The 18,476-nt window shown below is 45.5% G+C and overlaps 1 protein-coding gene across 2 annotated transcripts in view; it reads left to right on the top strand.

Moving 5' to 3' along the window:
- LOC106588816 (zinc finger protein 704) overlaps positions 1–8,408 on the top strand; it is a 97,177-nt gene extending 88,769 nt beyond the window's left edge. For both annotated transcript variants that reach the window (XM_014178263.3, XM_014178264.3), the window contains exons 5-9: positions 362–462; positions 3,463–3,754; positions 4,004–4,240; positions 4,472–4,569; positions 4,843–8,408. In XM_014178263.3, coding sequence (XP_014033738.2) covers positions 362–462; positions 3,463–3,754; positions 4,004–4,240; positions 4,472–4,569; positions 4,843–4,957 — 843 coding nt within the window. In that variant the 3' untranslated portion in view covers positions 4,958–8,408. The remainder of the gene's footprint in view (positions 1–361; positions 463–3,462; positions 3,755–4,003; positions 4,241–4,471; positions 4,570–4,842) is intronic.
- The last annotated feature ends 10,068 nt before the right edge of the window (positions 8,409–18,476 follow it).

The raw sequence follows: 18,476 nt of genomic DNA on the forward strand, positions 1-18,476 counted from the left end.
TGGTACTCCCTGTATATAGCTCCATATTGATCTAGTACTCCCTGTATATAGCTCCATATTGATCTAGTACTCCCTGTATATAGCTCCATATTGATCTAGTACTCCCTGTATATAGCTCCACATTGATCTGGTACTGGGACTCCCTGTATATAGATCCACATTGATCTGGTACTGGTATTCCCTGTATATAGCTCCATTCTTGTGTATTTGATTCCTCTTGTGTTACTATTTCATGGTAAAGCCGACACAAGTTGCATTTGGCGCATGAGACAAATAAAATGTGATTTTGAGTGCGTGAGAAAAGGGTGAAGTGTCTGATGTTGAATGTTGTTCTGTCTTTCCTCCTGTGTGTAATGTACAGAACTCCATGAAGGTGATGTTTAAGTGTCTGTGGAAGAACTGTGGGAAGGTTCTGAGCACGGCTGCTGGGATACAGAGACACATCCGGACTGTTCACCTGGGGTAAGACACATACTGTTATACACATAGACATCACTCAGTCACTCACTCTCTCCCTTACACTTTTTTTACTCCTTCTCTCTTTTATCCTCTCTCTGACATATATACAGTACAGGTCAAAAGTTTGGACTCCTACTCATTCAAGGGACTTTATTTAATTGTACTATTTTCTACATTGTAGAATAATAGGGAAGACATCAAAACTGAAATAACACATATGGAATCATGTAGTAACCAAAAAAGTGTTAAACAAATCAAAACATATTTTATATTTGAGACTCATCAAAGTATCCACCCTTTGCCTTGACGACAGCTTCATGAGGAATGCTTTTCCAACAGTCTTGAAGGAGTTCCCACATGCTGAGCACTTGTTGGCTGCTTTTCCTTCACTCTGCGGTCCGACTCATCCCAAACCATCTCAATTGGGTTGAGGTCAGGGAATTGTGGAGGCCAGGTCATCTGATGCAGCACTCCATCACTCTCCTTCTTGGTCAAATAGCCCTTATCAAAATCAAATCAAACCAAATGTTATTTGTCACATGCGCCGAATACAACAGGCGTAGACCTTACAGTGAAATGCTTACTTACAAGTCCTTAACCAGCAATGCAGTTTTAAGAAAATCCCCCCCCCCCACAAAAAAAAATGTAAGGAAAAAGTAAGAGATAAGAAAAACAAATAATTAAAGATCAGCAGTAAATAACAATAGCAGGGCTATATACAGGGGGTACCAGTACAGAGTCAATGTGCGGGGCACCGGTGTCGATAAATTAGATAATTATGTACATGCAGGTAGGGTTGTTAAAGTGGCTATGCATAGATAATAACAGAGTAGTAGCAGCGTGGGGGGTGCAAATAGTCTGGGTAGCCATTTGATTAAGCTGTTCAGGAGTCTTATGGCTTGGGGGTAGAAGCTGTTTAGAAGCCTCTTGGACCTAGACTTGGCGCTCCGGTACCACTTGCCGTGCGGTAGCAGAGAGAACAGTCTATGACTGGGGTGGCTGGAGTCTTTGACAATTGTTAGGGCCTTCCTCTGACACCGCCTGGTATAGAAGTCCTGGATGGCAGGAAGCTTGGCTGTACGCACTACCCTCTGTAGTGCCTTGCGGTCGGAGGCCGAGCAGTTGGCATACCAGGTAGTGATGCAACCCGTCAGGATGCTATCGATAGTGTAGCTGTAAAATCTTTTGAGGATCTGGAGGTGTGGAAGTGTGTTCTGGGTCATTGTCCTGTTGGGAAAAAAATTACAGTCCCACAAAGTGCAAACCAGATGGGATGGCGTATCGCTGCAGAATGCTGTGGTAGCCATGCTGGTTAAGTGTACTTTGAATTCTAAATGAATCAGACAGTCACCAGTAAAGCACCATCACACCTCCTTCATCATTCACGGTGGGAACCACACATGCGGAGATCATTCGTTCACATTCTCTGCGTCTCACAAAGACATGGCTGTTGGAACCAAAAATCTCAAATTTAGACTCATCAGACCAAACGACAGATTTCCACCGGTCTAACGTCCATTGCTCGTGTTTCTTGGCCCAAGCAAGTCTCTTCTTCTTATTGGTGTTCTTTAGTAGTGGTTTCTTTGCAGCAATTTCAACCATGAAGGCCTGATTCACGCAGTCTCCTCTGAACAGTTGATGTTGAGATGTGTCTGTTACTTAAACTCTGAAGCATTTATTTGGGCTGCAATTTCTGAGGCTGGTAACTCTAATGAATTTAACCTCTGCAGCAGAGATAACTGTGGCTCTTCCTTTCTTGTGGCGGTCCTCATGAGAGCCAGTTTCATCATAGCGTTTGATGGTTTTTGAGACTGCACTTGAAGAAACTTTCAGAGTTCTTGAAATATTCCGGATTGATTGACCTTAATGTCTTAAAGTAATGATGGACTGTCGTTTCTCTCTGCTTATTTGAGGTGTTCTTGCCATAATATGGACTTGGTCTTTTACCAAATAGGGCTGTCTTCTGTATACCACCCCTACCTTGTCACAACACAACTGATTGGCTCAAATGTATTAAGAAGGACATTAATTCCACAAATTAACTCTTAACAAGGCACACCTGTTAATTGAAATGCATTCCAGGTGACTACCTCATGAAGCTGGTTGAGAGAATGCCAAGAGTGTGCAAAGCTGTCATCAAGGCAAAGGGTGGCTACTTTGAATGATCTCAAATATAACCTGGCTGGCAGCGGTCCAGCTGAACCTTGGGCACCTCCTTTCACTGGGATTGTCATAACACAACAGCAGATTAATCCCTGTGGGATTATCACCATGGTAACATTTTCTCCACTTGGCACAGGGTGACTGGCCAGGGAGAAATGAGGACGGAACAGAACAATGTTATCCCACAGATGACATATTTACACTGACAGTCAATTAAAGCACAATAATAACCACAGTGGTACTCACAACAGAGATACCTTTAAAGACCGCCACCCCTCTTCCCTGACAGACAGAACAGGAGTGTTTGTTTGCCAGGCCTGTGATGGTTAAGTCTACTGTCTGTGCTACAATGGGGATGAGGGTGACATAATGACACCTTTCAGAGCCAGCCCTCCCCAGTCGATCTCTGATGAAGTTTGTTCATAAAGAATGATAGAGGCCTCAGGTGGCCAAAAGGCATGGGCAACATCATTGAGCGCTTCCACGATTTTAATGTAGTCAACTGGGTGGGACTTCCAACTTCATTGGCTGATCACTCCTGGTGACCTTGTTGGAGTCTTGTCCAACCAGGTCGTCAGGAGGGATCATCCAATCGTGACGAAGAAAATGGTCTACTTCAAAATGGTAAAAAATGATCCATCTCTATGAGTTTGCTTTAGTTTCTCTGTCAATCACTTTTTGAACATGATCATATTCGGTAGCTCATAACCTGATATTAGTCATGGGACCAGCAATCTGGCCCAATCATCATTTCTCTGTAATGACAAGAGCAGGGCTCATCTAATCCAAGATCAATTCTGATATTAACATCCCTAGTTTTAACCCCTTCCTCTCCCACAGGCGGAACTGTGACTCTGACTGCAGTGACGGAGAGGAGGATTTCTACTACTCAGAGATCAAACTCAACACAGACTCAGTGGCTGACGGTCTGAGCAGCCTGTCCCCCGTCTCTCCCTCCGTGCTCGCCCCCATCTCTCCCCCCCATGACCACCACAGACGACCCCCTGCAGAGGGCAGCAACGGGACCAATGGGAACAAGGATAATCACAGCCACACCCACTCCAACAGCACGCCACTCAGTCGCTCCGCCCCCAGCGCCCTCTATCTCATCCACGCAGAGCACGCCTACCAGGTGAGAAATGCACCCACAAAACTACTGGTCACACCTTCTGATCTCCTCAGTAGCGAAGTGCTTACAGTATTTGCAATACAATTTAATTGATTGAGTGATTGACTGTCGGTTGGTTGGTTTGATTGTTTGATTGGCGTATTGGTTGATAGGTCCATTGATTGATTGATTTGTTAATTGACTGACTGTGTGGGCGCTTCACACTGGTCTTTAAAGGTGTGACTGACTTGTGGCTGTCCCTCCCCTCCCCAGGCCACAGCTCCAGTCACCATCCCCTTCTCAGGCTCTGGGTCTGGCCCTGGCCCAGGCTCTGCTGCCTCAGGCTCTGCTGCCTCAGGCTCTGCTGCCTCAGGCTCTGCTGCCTCAGGCTCTGCTGCCTCAGGCTCTGCTGCCTCAGGCTCTGCTGCCTCCACCTCCTTCACCCCCAGCAGCAGCTCCACCTTCAGTATCTCCTGGCAGTCACCTCCTGTCACCTTCACTGGCACTGCTGTGAGTAGAAGAAACACACACAAATTTGCACGTACAGAGATTCACACAGTCACACACACACACACACACACACACACACACACACACACACACACACACACACACACACACACACAGCCTCTCAAGCATACCAGTGGTTTTCTGTTGTTTTGTGCCTGTATTCAAATGAATGTTCTCTGTCTATTTCTGTGTTCTGATGGCTCTGGTCCTGTTCTGTTTGCCTCTCTCCAGGCATCTCCCACCCACAGTCGGACACAGAGCTTTGGAGAGCAGCGGTCCCAGACAATAGCAGTCCTCTCCTCCCCTCCCAGAGCCACTGGCTCACTCAGGTACCAATGACCTCTACCAGCTGAACTTTTACTGATGACCTCTGAGCTTTGGGCATCCTGAAATCACAGGAAACCCACGTTGAATCCATATTTAGAGATGGCAACCATGTCTTCCATAGGAATGAAGCAACTTACCAGAACCATGTTTTATGTTTTTCCCACTTGTATAAACTATACATCAATGATCAACATTTTGGATGTTTTCTCTCTCATTATAAACCACTCAGTGCTAACAAACATATTTGACCATATCTTCATCTCTCCCCTCTCCAGCCGTAAGTCCCGTGGCGAGGGTAAGAAGTGTCGTAAAGTGTACGGAATGGAGAACAGGGACATGTGGTGCACTGCCTGCCGATGGAAGAAAGCCTGCCAGAGATTTACCGACTGAACCAACCAAGTAACCGACCAACCATGAGGGTTTCCCGTGGAAACCAGGGGTGTTCCTTTCTGTTCCCTTCCTACGCATGCGTTGTCACTCCAAAACCAACGTTGTCACACCCCTCTACAGTCCTGGTCCACTCCACCCTAACCCAACCCCTCCTGGGGGTGGAGCCTCCTACTGTTCTCCCAAGACTTCCAACCGGGGAACAAAAATAACCTTGGACTTAATCGTCAGGTCAGCCATGAAGGGACCAGAAAAGAGGCAAATTTTGTCCCAGAACGTCTCAATATTATTTATTTTTTACTGAGAATGGGCTTTTTTTGCTTTGAGAGAAGGCCATAATAAAAAGAGAGCGGGGAAAAATCATTGTTTCCCATGTAGACTCCTTCTTTCCCCGCTGGCGCGCTCTTTCCATTCTAGCCTGTTTCTTCTACTGGGTGCTCTGGATCTCTACAACCACAGGCCCCCTCTCTTCCCCGTCCTCACCCCAGGGAATGTATCTTGTGTCTGGACTCGGCAGGGGGAGAGGGAGGGGTGGATACCACCCCCTAGTGGGCTTTAATGGATCAATGCAACAACAGCAAAAATACAAATACACAGTTGGGGTGCAGAACAGACTAACCTTGCCAGCAGCAAACGGGCCCTACACCACAACCCTGCATCACAACCACAACACAGGACCACACAGTTTTCTATCTACATTTTAGATATATATATATATATATATATATATATATATATATATATCTATATCCAGTTGACTGAAGCTAAAAAGGGTCATTTTCTTTCAGGGAGTGTTGATCAAAAGAAAGGAAACATTTCAATATAGTTATTTACAGTGAGGGTTTTGGTCACATGATATTTACTTGCAACCAAAAAGTTTTTGTTTCTTATGTGCCATTTTCCCCAATGTTGTTATTTCTCTGTATCTATTCTTCTTGTATTGAAAGCACAAAAATAGCCGTTTTTGCTCACTAAGAACTCAAAACATTACACCCCTCCCACACACTTTGGGGCAAAACAATCAACCGATTTTAAAATGGGGCTGCGTACAAGCGCCCCTACTCTTCTTCCATCAGGAGTTAGTTCCTATTTCTAACGTTTTGTTTACGGGCGCCATACTTCACCAAAGCCCGTAGGTCACCTACAAGATGGAGGGTGTCCGCTCTATTTTCCCTTTCCAATACCAAAAGTGAAGCAAGAAGTTTTACTGTGTGTGTGACGTGAATGAACACTTGTAAAGGCAGTATGTGGCAGTTCCTGTTGGGTTGGGGTGAACATCTCACTCTCTCTCACCCTACTCACTCTTGTGTTGACCTTCCAGGTCTGAGAGAATATTGGTGAAGTAGGGATGGTAACACCACCTGTACCATACTGTGGCCGGTCCAGCCCAGACCTCCTTGTTGGAAAATGGGAAGCTTTTTGGGAGATTTCTTTAACTCGGCACACTGCACTCACTCTAGCTCGGCATGCACATCACTCTATGGGCTTCATAAGTAGTAAGAAACTGTGTGATTGATGGGTGGCAGAGGCCGATCCACTGGTGCAGCTACCTGATTGGTTATGTGGACCTGACTGACCCCACCCACTCCACTTCCTCCTGATGAGACTGGCCACCTGGTTGGCTTGGACGCGGGAGGTTGACTCACTTTGAAAGTGACATTACTGTACGTGGTGGATTATGAACTCTGATGGAATCCCTCTGTTGTCACCTAGCTACTTATCTCTGTCTGTTAGCTCAGACACTCTCTTGGCTGTTCTAAGGCTGCGCACCACAAGCCTTCTTCCAAAGTGTGGACTTGTACATTTCCAGTCATGGATTTAACAATGGTGTCAACTCTCTCCAGCCAGTTTTTACACCAATCCTATGCTTTTAAATCCATGAATGGGAGTATGCACATTTTTGGGACACAGACCTAAAACTCTTATATGAAGGTCAACATAACAAGGTCAAAGAAGTACACACAAAGAAAGAAGTCAAGACACAGTCCAACACCAGCTATATAAACACACTAGTAAACCCACTCTGTTCACAACCCAGTTTCCTCCGTACCTCCTCCGGGATTATAGACCCTTTATTTTTCTCAACCCTTTTCTATTTTTGTCTTTTTATCAGAATGTTTATGTAGATGGAGCTCTGATTTGTCTGTTTATTAAGTTAAATGTTATTCACTTTAAAGCTAAAAGTCTATCCTCCACCCAGTGACGAGTTCAGTATAACGCCAAGAAGGGTGACTATAGATGAAGTGTTGTATCATTCATTCACGTGTAGGCTAAACCAATGTTGTAAACATGGTATGACCTAGGTCGCACATTCAAAGTCATTGTGCTTTTATATTATGTCATTGGAGTTTCTGCAAGATTTAACTATATTTAGATCAGTGATGGGCAACTGGTGGCCCACTGCCCCCCTTTTGAAGGCCCTCGGATGCAAAATCTTCTCTCACCCAATAGCAAAATGTGTAGAATTGCAGGAAATTAGATGCAAAACAGCAAAACCTTCTCTCGCCCCACGGCAAAATGAGTAGAATTGCACGAAACTAACATAAGAAAATATCTCTCCTCTGTCAAGAATGTTTTGCTTGCGGTGTTGGGGGTATGGATGTGTGTACGCAGACCCCCCCACCGTCATCAACGTTGCCCATCCCTGATCCAGATGATCTAAAACTGCCATTTTATTATGTCAACGGATTGTTGTTTAAAAAAAGACTAATGTACACATGCTTACAGAAGAGTACATGTTTAAATGTAACATGTAACGGAGGAACAGATGGATCTGGCTGTTCTACTGCTAAAGGAAGACCGTGGTTATTGTAACCGTGTAACTCTTAGGAGAGTACTGTCAGCTTGTTTTGTTACAGTAGGTGAACCCCACAACCTAATACCCAAATGCTCTCACACACACACACACTGTAACCCTCTATAATATCTATCTGCCAGTGTCATTTAGCAGTTGGAGAAAGACACCTGATTAAAAACATTTGTCTTATTTCCAATACCCAATACCATTTTCTTCAACCTTATAAAGTTGTCATACTCGCAATTAGCTTGACGTGTGTGTGTGCGCCTTTAGGCTAGTGTGTGGGCCCGTGCCCCCCCCAGGAATCCATTGTTTTATCTCTAACTCCATGCCCTGTTACTTACACTGTGGTGCTTTTTAAAATTGTGTTCAATAAGCGGTATCCCTGTTATTAGAAATATAATTCTAGAGATGGCATTCTAGATTCTATTTCTATGTCCCCGTTGTTGTGTGGAGATTGTGTCAGCGTCTACAGGGCTGAGGCTGGGTTACATAGTGGTGCTGTGCACTCAGGTAGCAGGGGGGTGCTACTTTTGTCCAATGCGATTTCACAATAATGTCCTATGGCCTCTGTTACACTGTAGTAGAACATGAAAATAAAAACACCTGCCTCGAGGCAAATCTCTCTCAACAGAGAACTTGGTGTGTCGTCACCAACACTGTGGTTTTTCCTCTCCTATCGCATTATATTATGTACCGTATCAACGTGCTGTAGCTTATCTCAGTAGATATCAACCGACCAGATTCCAATTCTACCAGATATAGTGCTGAACATAGTGGAAATACAAGCTAAAATGTTGTTCACGCGTAATAGATAATGATATTTTTAAATACATCATATAGCTACAGTGTTAATGAGCTAAGATGGGTTTTAATCCAGTTGTTGTATTAAAGGTACATCCACCCGATAAGCCTACATTACATTGCCTTTCTGAAACGTATACTTTTCAGCTAGTTGTGGTAACTGTGTTTAACTGTCATGCAACTGAAGAAACTAGGATATAATGTATGGTCCACCTGATTTCTCTAAAGGCGTCAGGTTCAATGATATCATCCGTTATTTACATCAGTCAGTACAACGGAACAGAAGGGAGCTGAATGGATGGAATCTGAGGGAATAGTCATAATAGAATGATTTGTTTGCTTTATTCAGTTGGCCCTGAGAAATGGCATCCCACTATGAACAAGTGTTAGAGAAGCCAGGTGTGTTCAGCAGGATGCAATGTTTTGGAATGTTCAGATAGCAATATGTTATGTAGAAGAAATATGCCTCTGACATGTAGAATAAGGAAGCACATTGGCTCTATTCATGGCATTTCTATCTGCAACATTAGAAAACATTGGGCAACTGAACATGGCCTGTAGGAGTTCCCTGTAGTGGCTAAGTGGGTGACATGAATACATATTAGGAACATGGGGATGTGGAGTGAACCAGTGGTGGGTAGATCATAAAGGTCTTTTGTTGTCTTGTGTTTACAGGCTGCTGCTCCTGCCGTTAAGGGGTTGGGCTCCCTGCTGATTTAGAACTGATTAAAACAAGGCAGCAGCATTCAAATGATGGAAGCGTGACATCAAGCTAGCACGAGTTATGATGAGGAGGATCCCCAACATAGCAAACGAACATGTACACGGATACATACAGGGTATCCAGATACATACAGAGTACCCAGATACATACAGGGTACCCAGATACATACAGGGTACCCAGATACATACAGGGTACCCAGATACATACAGAGTACTCAGATACATTCAGGGTACCCACATACATACCATCACATACATACATACATACATACATACATACATACATACATGTACGCACGCATACAAAGTACACACATACATACATACATACATACATGTATGTATGCACGCATACAGAATACATACATACATACATACATACATACATACATACATACATACATACATACATACATACATAGTACACAGATACATACAGTACATTGTCTCTCACTACCAGCAATCTCCCCATGCTGAGGGCAGTGTGATGGATTCTGAGGCTATGGGCTGAAATTAGTTACAGTTCAAGTTTTGTAACAAAGTCTAAAGAGAAGTTTGTGCATAGTTTAGATAAGCTAAGTGGTCTTTACAATGTTCATATGTTCAGTGATATTCCAGCCGTACCCAGTTAGCCCTATCCTGGATCTGACCTTCAAACCACTTCTTTTTAGCCAGGTAGTTAGTGCTATCACCTGGCAGGGGTCTTCCCTCTGGCCTTCTAGGGCTTTTGTATCTGCCCCTAGCTCCGTCCCTCTCTTCTCTCCCAAGCTCTGTCACTCTCTCTTCCCTCCGTAGCACCTTGCCTAGCTCCGTCCCTCTCTCCTCTCTCCCTAGTTCTGGCACTCTCTCCTCTGTCCCTAGCACCGTCACTCTCTCCCAAGCACCGTCACTCTCTCCTCTGTCCCTAGCACCGTCACTCTCTCCCAAGCACCGTCACTCTCTCCTCTGTCCCTAGCACCGTCACTCTCTCCCAAGCACCGTCACTCTCTCCTCTCTCCCTAGCACCGTCACTCTCTCCCAAGCACCGTCACTCTCTCCTCTGTCCCTAGCACCGTCACTCTCTCCCAAGCACCGTCACTCTCTCCTCTCTCCCAAGCACCGTCACTCTCTCCTCTGTCCCTAGCACCGTCACTCTCTCCCAAGCACCGTCACTCTCTCCTCTGTCCCAAGCACCGTCACTCTCTCCCAAGCACCGTCACTCTCTCCTCTGCCCCTAGCACCATCACTCTCTCCTCTCTCCCAAGCACCATCACTCTCTCCTCTCTCCCAAGCACCGTCACTCTCTCCCAAGCACCGTCACTCTCTCCCTAGCACCGTCACTCTCTCCTCTGTCCCTAGCACCGTCACTCTCTCCTCTCTCCCAAGCACCGTCACTCTCTCCTCTCTCCCAAGCACCGTCACTCTCTCCCAAGCACCGTCACTCTCTCCCTAGCACCGTCACTCTCTCATCTCTCCCTAGCACCGTCACTCTCTCCTCTCTCCCAAGCACCGTCACTCTCTCCCAAGCACCGTCACTCTCTCCCTAGCACCGTCACTCTCTCATCTCTCCCTAGCACCGTCACTCTCTCCTCTCTCCCAAGCACCGTCACTCTCTCCCAAGCACCGTCACTCTCTCCCAAGCACCGTCACTCTCTCCCAAGCACCGTCACTCTCTCCCAAGCACCGTCACTCTCTCCTCCCTCCCTAGCTCCGTCCCCCTCTCCTCCCACCAGAGCTCCGTCCCTCTCATCTGTCCTGAGCTCCGTCCCTCTCCTCCCTCCCTAGCTCCGTCCCTCTCTCACTAGCTCTGTCACTCCCTCCTCTCTCACTAGCTCTGTCCCTCTCTCCTCGCTCCGTCCTTCTGTCCGGCGCTCCGTCCCTCTGTCCCTCGCTCCGTCCCTCTGTCCCTAGCTCTGTCCCTCTCTCCTCGCTCCGTCCTTCTGTCCGGCGCTCCGTCCCTCTGTCCCTCGCTCCGTCCCTCTGTCCCTAGCTCTGTCCCTCTCTCCTCGCTCCGTCCTTCTGTCCGGCGCTCCGTCCCTCTGTCCCTCGCTCCGTCCCTCTGTCCCTAGCTCTGTCCCTCTCTCCTCGCTCCGTCCTTCTGTCCGGCGCTCTGTCCCTCGCTCCGTCCCTCTGTCCCTAGCTCTGTCCCTCTCTCCTCGCTCCGTCCCTCCGTCCGGCGCTCCGTCCCTCTGTCCCTCGCTCTGTCCCTCTTCTCTGACACTGGGTTCATTGTGCTCCTCAGAGGTATTGCTCAACAATAAGCCAATGGCATGTGGGCGAGGCTGGGCTGAACAGAGACCCACTGCACTGGCACAACACTGTGTGTATGTGTCTTGGTTAAATGGACCGCAAAGAAATGAAGAGGAGATTTATTGGCCACACACACGCCCGAGCGCACACACACACAGCACGACTTTAAAGTAAAGGAAATCATCAAAAAATTGCTGATGTATTTTTCATAAATGACACAAGATGACCACCTGTAACAAACAAGTACAAAGGTTATTTAAGAGAGTAGGCTGCTAGTTATCAGAATAGTCATGGGAATATGGCTTGTATTGTACGAGCACAACCAGAAGGACAATAACAACACATTCTAACAGCTAACAGGACTTCCACCAACAAACCATGAGAGCAGGTTATGTCTGTCTGGTCCCTCCCACTGTGTTAGTGGGGTTGGACAGTATTGTTGTGTTCCGGGGTTTGGGGAGTGAGGGCTGTCCCTCTGACTGCTTTCAGGAATGTTAAGTCATGTGAAATAGAGGATGGTTTTTCATGGGAACCTGGAGTGTGACTGTGCCTTGATGAGTTTGAGTAGGATTTTGACTCTGGGTGTGTAGAGACACAGCTATGATGGAATGTCTCCAGCCTCCTCTTGTCTGGGTTCTTTATTCCATCTTCATTCAAATGATGAAAATGTACTAATAAGTTCAGGGGCCACTTTTGGCCCCCATGGGCGTGCAAGGCTAGAGTGACTGCGTCCTTTCTCTTTCATGCTGTGGATTGAAAGAGGTAGGACATTTATTTTTTTTAGGGCAAGGAAGGACTGATTTTTGGATCTTCAGATGCTTTTTATAAACAGTTTTTATGTACTTTTCTGTCTGTGTGGTCTTTTCTTTCTGCTTTTCCAAACATGTATTTGCCCTTGAATAAGGGCTTGTAGTTAGAATGAATTGATATGAGATTGAAGAATTACAATCATGATGGAAAAGGCTTACTCTTTAATGTAAATGTTTGGGAAATCAGGGATGCTTCTTTTAAATGTGTTGAATCAGTAAGATGACCCATTCAGAGACTCAACAACACTACTGCTGCACCACGGGTGTGCAGGTCTTCGTTGTATTGTTGGACTTCTTCCACATGCTCACACCACACCATTCCTCTGTGACCTGCAATCAACTAAAAGTTGCCAGCAGCCACAGTGCAATAGCTGACCACTTCTTCAGAATCAGCAGGAGGCAGCATTTTGATCAGACCAACTAATGTGACCCAAAATGGGCACCTCAACTTCCAAACTAGGAGCATTTATTAGTGGAAGGAGCTTTGTCTAACGTTCTATTCGGTGCACAAATACTTGTTTTCTTCCCAGAAAAGGGGAGAACTTCTCTGTAAATGGATCATCTCACTGCCCTGTCCTTCACCTACTATAACCATGTTAACCTCAACCAATTTAATGACTGTCGCACTGGATTCTTACACTTTTTCAATAGGTCTATATACTCTATGATGATCTAACTGTATTTTGTAATACTGCATGTGCATGCAAAGCTTCTGAGAAATGACTTTTTATCAATGTGTATATTGTTGTGTTGTCCATGTAGAGGGCAGGCAGGTTGCCATTACCATGGAGGGAGAGTAACTGCTTCAAAAGTCCTCCAAATATTGGCAGTAGTGCTAGTGTTCTCCTGCCACTGTCCCAGTTAACCCTCTTCCTGCTATTTTCTGGTCTGTTCCACTGACCTCATGGCACCATATTCTCTGGTCTGTTCCACTGACCTCATGGCACCATATTCTCTGGTCTGTTCCACTGACCTCATGGCACCATATTCTCTGGTCTGTTCCACTGACCTCATGGCACCATATTCTCTGGTCTGTTCCACTGACCTCATGGCACCATATTCTCTGGTCTGTTCCACTGACCTCATGGCACCATATTCTCTGGTCTGTTCCACTGACCTCATGGCACCATATTCTCTGGTCTGTTCCACTGACCTCATGGCACCATATTCTCTGGTCTGTTCCACTGACCTCATGGCACCATATTCTCTGGTCTGTTCCACTGACCTCATGGCACCATATTCTCTGGTCTGTTCCACTGACCTCATGGCACCATATTCTCTGGTCTGTTCCACTGACCTCATGGCACCATATTCTCTGGTCTGTTCCACTGACCTCATGGCACTCTATTCCCTACAGTGCACTACTACGTTAAATATGTAGTTCAATAGTATCTAGGTCTATGGGCGTCTCTGTCTCTGTCTCTCTGCCTCTCTGTGTCTCTCTCTCTCTGTGTGTGTGTGTGTGTGTGTGTGTGGTGTGTGTGTGTGTGTGTGTGTGTGTGTGTGTCGCTATATTAGTCCATCTCTGTATGTGGTTACTCCTGAGAGTCTGGTGGTTTGATGTGATTGGCAGGTCAGCTTAATAGAAGTAGTGTGCTACATTTTACAGCTGACCATGCCAACCAGACGGTTCTGTGGATCCCCTCTGTCTCCCTCCCTCTCTCTCTGGCCCCATCCTAACCATAGCGGCATGTGTACATAGCCAATCATCTTTTATAGCCGAATGGCTCCAGTAAAACCAATATGGATATTGTAGAAAAGGGCAGGTTGTTGCTGATGCTTAAGCTATGCTGGCACACATCCAGGATGTGTAAAATGGGCCATTATTCTGCAAGAATGCTTTTTCTACGAGGACACAACCACCTGGCCTGCATGACACACATACTGTATATCTAGGCAACAACCGGCTCTCTGCCCGCTCTAGACCCAATTAGTGCGTTTTGATATATTTTTTTAAGCTTTGCATGTAAATATGTTGTTTGGTAGGAAGGGGGTTGCTTTACACTGCAGTTACCAGGTTGTACAGTATTGAAATAATATACTTTATCAGTGACCCAGCTGAATGAATATGGTTCTATTAGTTAAAGTATACTGTGTGTAGAGCAGACACTGGTCAAATATATTATGTCAGATGCCTTTAAAGGGATGTTCTTGAGCTGTGCTGAACACATGAAACCAATGGAATAGTCCCAAAAGTACAAACTCCAAGCTAATTCAAGTGTGCCTTGGAGTAGGTCTAGGGAATAGGGAGAGAGACGTATTTGACCCAGGTCTGTGTGTCGAGGGAAAGTCCGGATGTGTCCTAAACACGTGCCACTGACTGGTTGAAGCGTGTTGGTGCAGTCTGCATCTGAGTCTGTAGAGGGGCCCACCGCCCAGCAATCAGCAGCAGCTACCAAAGCCCCCAACCAGAGACCCATGTCGTCATAAAGGGATGGATCCCATGACAACCACAGTACATACAGTAATGTATAATAATGTAGGTTACATGGTGGTGTCAGGCACAGGAATGGGGCACCCCCTGGAGGAGGAGAATATTTAGTCATGTTGGGATATGGGATTCCATTGATCTGTAGGGCCGTCTACATCTCAAACACTGTCAACTCCACACAGGACTACTCTGACGTCACACCACCAACCTCCCATACACAACATCATTATAGTGATGTGCTACATATATCGTCTTGTATCCTCGGGGTTAGAGAGTTGGGCCAGTAACCGAAAGTTTCAAATGAAAAATCTGTCGGATGTTGCCCATGAGCAAGGCACTTAATCCTATTTGCTACAGGGGTGCTGTACTACTATGACTGACCCTGTTAAACAACGCAAATGTATTTTATTTATATATCTTTATATTATCCAGATCACATTACGCTACAGTATGTGTGAGTAACGGAGAGGCTGTGGAGTGAATTACTCCAGTCATGTCCGCAGCTAGCTAGACATATGACATATGCTGCTCTCTGTCTTTCCAAGACGGGGCCATGAGCTCACAGGTAGAAACCAGAGAGTGAGTTCTGTGAACCACTGCCAGGGTGTAATGTGTTGTTTCTATCAGCAGCCTTCACTGTGTCTGAGGCTACAGAGACCTATTAAAACATTTCAGATCCATAAATATGACCATATCCAAGTCCTGCATTCTCATATCACATCTCATATTGACATAGTTATATACCTTAATCCATCCCTGTTGCTCTGCATGCCAGGCCTAAGACAACAACCCTGTTATGATAAATACAGGCAGACAGAACTAATCAAACGATCCCTCTCTGTTATCCTAATGATATAGCAGGGCTCAAGGGAAGACATGGAGGCGTGTAGTTTAGTCTGTTAAACCGATGGATCAGGCTTGTGGTGGCGGATGCATTTTACATCTAGCTTAAGCTATAGGGTGTACGGATGTCTTGGTGGGGTGTACGGATGCCTTGGTGGGGTGTACGGATGCCTTGGTGGGGTGTACGGATGCCTTGGTGGGGTGTACGGATGCCTTGGTGGGGTGTACGGATGCCTTGGTGGGGTGTACGGATGCCTTGGTGGGGTGTACGGATGTCTTGGTGGGGTGTACGGATGCCTTGGTGGGGTGTACGGATGCCTTGGTGGGGTGTACGGATGTCTTGGTGGGGTGTGTGCGTGTGCCCAGCTCCTTGTGGAGCCACACAGCAAGGAGCATTGTTGTGGCGGTGCTTATCTGGGCTCCTCACAAGCTGAGGGCTCATCTGCTGGCCTCTGAGGAGAGGAGCTGCTGGCTTGCTGCATATGTTTAAGGCACTGGAGCAGGACGACAGTAGAATAGAGGAGCATCGAGGAGAGGAGTGGAGGCTGGATTTGGCTTCGGTGTCAGTGAGAACCACAAGGGAAGGAGAGTGTAGTGTGTTTTTATGTGTGTTGTCACACACACAGACCCATTTTTGAAAGATTGACTAACTCACGGTACGAGGTGACTTATAAGGTCCATCTGGTTGTGGTAATTCTTCATAAGAATCACTGTGGTCCATAAAATCAATAGCTTCCCCACATGAGAGGAGGCTGAAGCCCTTCTCTGGTTTAATGATGGCAGACAGACAGGCAGACGCAGGGGAGAGGCTGTGGTGACATCATCCGATAGTAGTTGTATCTCCATAAGTCCCCATATTCTCATGTTTTCATCATGTAAACTCCATTTGTGTCTTGTCCACAAATATCCATGTTTCAATGTTAGAATTTTAGGGCTCTGCACATTTAGACACCATTAAACCACAGTGTCACTCTCCACAAGCACCCATGTTTGTATGTTGGATGAACGTTACGACTAAACATTTAACCTGAGACACCGTGTAGGCTACATACAGATATTTGATTTGATTATGCACCACAATCCCATGGCTGTAGCTAAGACAATAGAATAGACAGTGGGAGAGTTGACAGTGTACGAGATGCTGTTATTGCAATCCATCAAAGAAATCACTTGCGATATGTGTTTAGACTGTATGTCTTAAATTGTATCCTATTGCACCAATGATGTTTAACTTCCATTTTTATTACACTATTGTCCATTGAAGCTAAACATAAATGTAATGTTGATTATCTTCTCTCTCTCTGGGAGAATCAACACATGCTGACTGTTAACTCTTCACTGACTGTATATACTGCAGTATTTTTACTCTTGAGCTGTGTGTATTATAAAGTGCCATTGTAATGATTGTGATGGTCCTGACCATGTAGTGGTGCTCGTCCATTCAGCTGTTGTTGTCGTTTCCTCGGTGTAAGAACTCTCCAGGGTTGTGTTCATTGGGTACCAAACGGACTGAAACAAGGACGGAGGGACTACATGGGCTTGTTGAATGAGAAATGGTCATTTTAGTTTTCCATTGCAAAATGTTTTGAAACACTGTCCGTTGTGTGCCCAAATGAACATGGCCCAGGCTTCTCTGTGTTACTATAAGCTACTGGTGATCATTCAGTAACTGATAAATAAAGATACTTTTTGGCAGCTGTTTTACTACCACCTGATATGCAAATGTGCTATTCTTCTATGCGAGTGTGTGTATGATCTGTAGCTTAATATTAAATACCCATAAAGAAATGCATGCTCTCTCCCATAAAGCACCATTCTAATCCCACCACTTTAAAGGTCTTCTCAATAATTGATATGTAACATTCCCTTTCCCAAGCTGTTGGAACAAAGCAGCCATGCAGCTTGTAAACTGTCCAATTTTATTGCATATCCTCCTAATCGTGTCGATACAGATTAGTCTCACCTCTATAGGTCTCGATACAGCCACTAGTGCTGTGTCAAACCAAACAATAGCAAATGCCATGGGGCATATCTGGGATGAAGCCATTGTTACTAATGCTGAGGGTTCTGTTCCACACTGCCATCTGGTGGTCTTCGGTGGTAATACATGGTATAATGGCAGTACATTAAGGCCCTGTCAATGTACTGTATATTCGAGGGCAAGCGCACATCACTAAAGCGAGGAGACCAGGTCGTTTGCTGCCGAATAAAACAAAAGTAAAACAATTTGTGCAGACAAAGCATCATTTAATTATACATTTTTCAATTTAACCTTTAACTAGGCAAGCCAGTTAAAAATTTGTTCTTATTCACAATGACGGCCAAACCCGGACGACGCTGGGCCAATTGTGTACTTCACTATGTGACTCCCAATCACGGCCGGATATAATGCAGCCTGGATTCGAACCAGGGACTGCAGTGACGCCTCCTGCACTGAGATGCAGTGTCTCAGACCGCCGCGCCACTCAGGAGCCTTCATCACCATTAACCCTCGATGTGAAGCATGGCTGTTTTTTGTTATTGTAGTAGGCCAAAACAAGTGAAGTACACAATCATTCAACTGATGCTCTGTAAAACGCCAGGAAGAGACCCACATTCATGATCTTAAGTGACTCTCACCCAACCAGTAATATTGGACCTGTTCAGGAAAAACACTAAACATAGACAATGCATTATAAATGACTTGCGCATTACAGTTACAGCTAATATACTAGTGAAAACGTAAGAGATTCTAAAACATTTTTGACCCACAACATATGAAAATAGTCTTATCACAATTATAATTTTAAATGACAGTTCAAAATGTTAAGGTTGCAGGTGTCTGTCATGACAATAACATGGCAAGGCATTACCCATTCTCTACCCTTTGACCACTCTTAGCATGAC

Source organism: Salmo salar, chromosome 27 (assembly GCF_965601325.2).
Source record: "Salmo salar chromosome 27, fSalSal1, whole genome shotgun sequence".
Lineage (NCBI taxonomy): Eukaryota > Metazoa > Chordata > Actinopteri > Salmoniformes > Salmonidae > Salmo > Salmo salar.